At 36.7% G+C, this 5,843-nt stretch overlaps 1 protein-coding gene across 3 annotated transcripts; it reads left to right on the top strand.

Moving 5' to 3' along the window:
- Positions 1-4,494, top strand: LOC307018900 (uncharacterized protein). Of its 3 annotated transcripts, none has more exons than XM_079649402.1 (5): positions 1-78; positions 1,824-2,672; positions 2,971-3,120; positions 3,227-3,319; positions 3,605-4,494. In XM_079649402.1, exons 2-5 carry the CDS (start codon positions 2,649-2,651, stop codon positions 3,818-3,820), a joined length of 483 nt encoding a protein of 160 aa, XP_079505528.1. In that variant the 5' UTR covers positions 1-78; positions 1,824-2,648; the 3' UTR covers positions 3,821-4,494. The 3 variants fall into 3 exon arrangements, with proteins under 3 accessions (XP_079505528.1, XP_079505529.1, XP_079505527.1); XM_079649403.1 differs by having other exon boundaries at positions 1,824-2,657; XM_079649401.1 differs by having other exon boundaries at positions 1,824-1,943.
- The last annotated feature ends 1,349 nt before the right edge of the window (positions 4,495-5,843 follow it).

Raw genomic sequence — 5,843 nt, forward strand, 5'->3', positions numbered from 1 at the left:
TTTAAACTTCAGAGAAGCAGCCATCTATTCCTACTGTTCTACCCATGTGGATGATCCTGTGAATGGGCATTGCTTGTGGTAAGTTTAAAAAAAAAAAAAAAATGTCATGAGGGTATGAATTTGTAAATTGTATATTTTCTGGTTGCTCATACAAAACAAATCATTACGGAGCTTTCAATACTCACAAATGGAGGAAGCATACCCCACATACACTTAATGATTTAAAGCCTGGAATTGTTGATGGGTATGATGTTTTAGAATCATTTGAAACGGGTACTACTGATCAGTTGAATGATGATTTGCCATCTGAAGAACTTCCTGATGAAGAATCAGTTTCAACAGATTTTGAATTAAAACTTGCCTCAGTCCTACTTAAATTAGAAAATGATTTTCTTGTATCAAGTGCAGCTGTGAATGAGCTTCTAGAAGAGCTGCAATATTTAATTGGTACTGCCTCTGTGCCAGTTACCTAAAAGACTATAATCCACTTCTTACAAGATCGCAATTGCCAAGTTGATGAATCAGTTGTGAAAGAGTTGGCCACTGAACTTTGCACTTCAAATCCCATTCAAGCTGCAATAGGAAACCGTGGAATTCACGGAAACAATCCAGATGATTGTTATCAAGAATAAGCTGCTTTTCATCGTCAGAAAGCTGAGTGCATGGTATAGGGAACATTACAGAGCCTATGAACTGAAACTGTGTCCTACAAAGAAGGTGGAACTTCTTGACTCAAATGAACTGACTGATCCATACCTATTGGCTGATACAGTTGGGGGAATGCGGCTAATAACTCTTAAAAGATACATTCATGTATAAGGTCAGAATGAGTATATATGTATATATATATATATATATATATATATATATATATATATATATATATATATATATATATATATATATATATATATATATATTAATGCTGTAAAAATTATCGCGTTAACGGCGGTAATTAATTTTTTGAATTAACTGCGTTAAAATATTTAACGTATTTAACGCATGTGCAGAATGGCCCGCCCAATACATCCCACCAGTGGCAGCGCTGGGGTAGGCTACAGCCATACCAATAAATGGCTTAGCCCCACCTTAGCCCTACCTTAGCCCCACCATGAAAAATGATGTTAAAGTAATAAAGTCCGCCGAGTAAATTGCACAGAGAGCAGTTAGTAAGATTGATTTCAGTAGCCACTTGTCTGGAAATACCGAAGACCAGAAACGGTTTTGAAAACTTTTGTCACGTAGTGATCGTCTTCTCAATAGAACATCTTTGATAATGTCTTCTGGCCAATCAGAATCAAGATAACGGCGTGGCGTTGTTGCAGGAAGTCCCGACGGAGAATACTTTTGCTGTAGTACATCTCTGTATACATCGATACAACATTACGTGTTGATAGAAATCAACACGTAATGAAATAAGACCCCACGGTTTGATGATTGATAGGTGTGTGGGCTGTCTTTCATTTTGACACACAGAACAATGTTATAATAAACATACATACTGTATGTTAAATGGATATATCTGCCTTCTTTCATTTATCTTTCCATTCCCACAACAATATACATAAAGAAATGGCATATTTTGGACATAGTTTGAATGGTGATTAATCATGATTAATTAATTTTTAAGCTGTGATTATTCTGATTAAAAATTGTAATCGTTTGACAGCCCTAATAAATATATATATATATATATATATATATATATATATGAACTTTGTATGTAATACTTTGTAAAGTACAATGCAATTTGAAAATAAATAATGTATTGAGTGTACACTTGCATTTCATTAATTCCCTCTTCACATCTCTCTTTCTCTTAGAGCGCCATGGCTGATATTGGACAACCTGTTCGAATGCTGATCATCTTGAACGACCACAACAGCGTCAGACTGGAGCTTCGAAATGGGATTCCCAACTCAATAGAAGAGCTCATTGAGGAGGTCAAGAATTAATATGGATTAGAAGGTTACATAAGGCTACAGTACAAACACACTGATTTTGGGAACACATTTGTTAATCTTACATCTACACATGCGATTAAAGATTCAACAGTGATCAAAGTTGTCGAATTAGACCCCGATTCTACAACTGTGGTCTTGTACCCAGTTGAGATACGATTAAATAGTACCCCTACAAGTGGACTGTACAGTGAAGACTCCTCCTCTGGATCTGTGAACAGATGACACAGTACTACTTAGCGGCTCTTCCTCTGAATCATTAAGAACACAGCGGTGGCCTAAAGTGTTTCCAATCCCGGTCTTCTCCTATGAGACAGAATGTCAATTACAGAGAGGAAATGCAGAGTACACAAAGAACCAATCTAGACTGACACCAAGCTCAAATCATCTGCAGAGCTTGCTGTGAACTCGTTGAAGACCAAGTCTCAAGAAGAGTCCTACCCTGCGAAGAATTTAAAGAGAGCCAGGCGAGCTGAGGCCAACCATTTTCCATCCTTGCCGATTGGTGAGACTCCAGAAAGCATGGAGCAAGAGACAATTTCCCTTTTGGCAGAACAACAGAAAAGAAACAACCGGCAATCAATAAAAGAAAAGATGGCGAAGGCGTTTGGATACCGAAGACAATAAATAGTGCATCAGAGGCCAAGCATTGAAGGCCTCTTGGAGCAGTGGCCTGCACTTTTTCACATGGAAGAGGTCATTATTTTTGATGTAAGCCTGTAGTGGAGAAGAAATGAGGGCCCAACTAACTAACAACTATAGACAGCCAAGGCAAATATGTTGACGTTTTATTTTTACAATATCAATATCACAATATAAGCTTTACATCTATTACTCTTTGTGTCTTTATTTGGTGGTGGTTTTCAATAAATATGTGGATTCATTTAAATGTTACATTCATACAAGCTGACTTGGAGTACTTTTAATCAAACCGTTGGCTCTTTATAAAAGATATGTGTATTATAAATTCTCAGTGTTTTTTGTTTCCTATGCTGCTTATATTTTCTAGGTAAATGCTGAGTTCATAACAACAACTCCATTGGAGACAAAGTTCTTGGCGCAGTTGGACAAACACTCCACCAAACTGCTGCAGGTCATCAGGAGCAGGGGAGGAGTTGTGAAACAGAAGACCACTGGGATCTTGCAGGTTTTGGATGAGGTATCTATGAATGAGTTTATCTGTGGGATCAGTGGCTGAATCTTCCTTTTTTTTGCATTTGATTTATAATATATATATATAAATAAATAAAACTGTTCTTACTCAGACTGTGGACATCGCCATCAGAAGAGAATGCATCCTCAAATCTCTAATGATCTACCTGGGTGAACCTGTTGACCATCTCATCAAAGAATTCCAGGTAAGACCTCCCACTCACTCACAAGAAGTTTGTTCATAAAAGAAAAATAACATATTTGTACTGCATGCAAATAACTGCTTGGTTAGAAAGCTAGTCATTTGTGATGACCTCCTGAGCTTTCCTCTTGGGCCGACTGAACTGAGAACTTTCCTTTTTTCATCTATCCACTATAATCTTGTATTTTTAAAAGGTAGCTGCAAACTTGGGGAAACCTTTGCGCCTCAGGCCTGTTGAACTACACTCTGTGGTCCTCATCCATTTCCCTTTTGTTTGCATGATATGCAGGACGCTGAGGCTGGAGAACTGGAGCAGGCAACAATGGCAATCTTTTTCATTGGGAAAGAGGATCAGTTTCATCGACCCAAAGACGTCAAGGTTCTCATCGAAGGAACAGAGGTCCTCAGCGGCTTCCCCTCGGTTTGCGACAGCTTTTGCCATGCTCTTCGGGCTCATATACGCACTGAACTTAAGATATCCGAAATAACTGCAATCCACTTTTGAAGTTGTGGAAAAAGTCCTGATGGAGCTTGAGGGGAAAAAGATGAGCCCAAAAGTGAATAGACTGAGAACCCAGCTGTTCATCCCAGAGTAGACACTTTGTTTCACTCACTCACAGTTACCATTGTTACATTGTTACGTAAGGTTTCTAAAACCAAGGTTTTATAATAATTATGCATTATAAAACATTTGCGAAAAAGTGTTGTGTTCAGAAGTTGCACTTACAGTATGACCGATTTTCACTGTAGAAGTTATGCATGTCTAATCATTTTCAGAGATTACATGTCTCACAGGCGCAAGTTGTCAGTGTTGCTTTAAAAAAAGTGTGCAGTAGATAATAAGGACAAGTCTTTTTTCTAAGAGTTTGATGTTTGGAAGCGGCACATATTACTGCAACTAATAACTGTGGTACTTATTAACATGTCTAAGATCAGGTAATGGCTGCCTCAGAGGCCAAAGCTGGTTGTGTGAACAACTTGTTTTTCATTCAAATAAATGTGCTCTGGAGTTAAAATATACAGATTGATCTGAAGAAATTGACTGTTTTACTTTTATTAGTGTACCTTTCAGTTGCATTGCACTCCTTAAATGTGTTTGAGACACTTTAGGTAACAATGTGGCTGTCATTTGATTAACTCTGAAAATACAGTTTTTAATGAATAAATCACATGAATTGAGTTACAGGTGTCCCCTCAGCTGTGCAGACTTATTTAATAATACGGTAGGAAATTGTGGAGTAAAATTAATATCTATCTTGTACACACACACACTTTTCCTCTACTGATGAGAGGAAGACAGAGGGGACTAAAGTATTTCTTATTTTTCTACATTGACCTGAATGTATTCTTTATTCTGTGTATTTGTGGACTGAAATATAAGTTTTTATAAAGTTTGTGATACATATATTTGCAGTCACTTCATTATACGTTAAATACATTTAATTCAAGCTAAGATACATTAGCTAGTTAGTGCTCTTACCTGTGTGCCTCCTTCAAACAGCATTATAACCAGACTATCTTCAAACGATAAGTACCAGTTATAGCTACTTTATTTTAGATAAACAATTGAAAAGAAAAAATCAACCAGCTAATATATTGAAAGACCAATCTTTATTTTAAGGTGCCTTTTCTTTAAACCTTCAGATGTGAGATATTAGTTATGCAGTAATAGTATTGACAATACAAAAATACTGAGCAACTTTAGTTGAGTTAACTTTATATTTCTTATTGTCTAAAAAGCATTTATTACACTCATTTTTCCCACTCATATTCACAGTGTGTACCAATTGACTGTATTTCCCGTCAGGTGTCATCTCTAACCGGAGTACTGTTTTGGATGAAGCGGCTCCGGCACAAACATGACAACATACATCATATTCCCCAATAGTAGGTGTAGCAGTACGTAGAGCAAGTTGCATTACATAGATTGTTTTGAACACACCCTCAAAATAGCATTGTGATTATATTACTGGATGGAAACTGAAAGCACGGGAACATTAATAAACTACATAACGGAAAGTATGAATAACAATAATGACATTGTGACTGTGGATATGTTTATACTTTATATTATTTACTGTACATGTTTAATTTAGATTTAATTGTTGTGATTATTCTTTATTCTTTCTATCTATCTAAATCTCACAATGGGGTAGGTTACAGGAACTTTTCATCAACAGATTGCTTTAGTCTGGCTTAACTCTTCACTGATTGGTTGCACACACTTTAAATGTACTGGCTATGCAAAACAGAAGGTGGGGCTCATTATATTAAAAAACGCACGTTTTTTACGCGCGAAAAACGCACGTTTTTAGAAAAAACTCGCGTTTTAAACGGGTGAATAGTGGTACTTTAGGTTCTATTTCGTATATGGCTTCGCCCTCTAAGGCTTTCGCTATTGGGTAATCAATCAATCAATCAATCAATCAATCAATGTTTATTTATATAGCCCAATATCACAAATGTTACATTTGTCTCAGTGGACTTCACAGTTTGTACAGAATATCAGTATGACAATACGACACCCT

The sequence above is a fragment of the Notothenia rossii genome (assembly GCF_949606895.1).
Source record: "Notothenia rossii genome assembly, chromosome: 9".
In the NCBI taxonomy this organism is placed as follows: domain Eukaryota; kingdom Metazoa; phylum Chordata; class Actinopteri; order Perciformes; family Nototheniidae; genus Notothenia; species Notothenia rossii.

Bases quoted from the DNA above. Each gene is read 5' to 3' on its own strand.
- LOC307018900 (XM_079649401.1), top strand. From the start codon at position 1,830: ATGGCTGATATTGGACAACCTGTTCGAATGCTGATCATCTTGAACGAC. The intron at 3,121-3,226 runs GTATCTATGAAT...GTTCTTACTCAG, and splicing joins TCTTGCAGGTTTTGGATGAG to ACTGTGGACATCGCCATCAG. The intron at 3,320-3,604 runs GTAAGACCTCCC...CATGATATGCAG, and splicing joins ATCTCATCAAAGAATTCCAG to GACGCTGAGGCTGGAGAACT.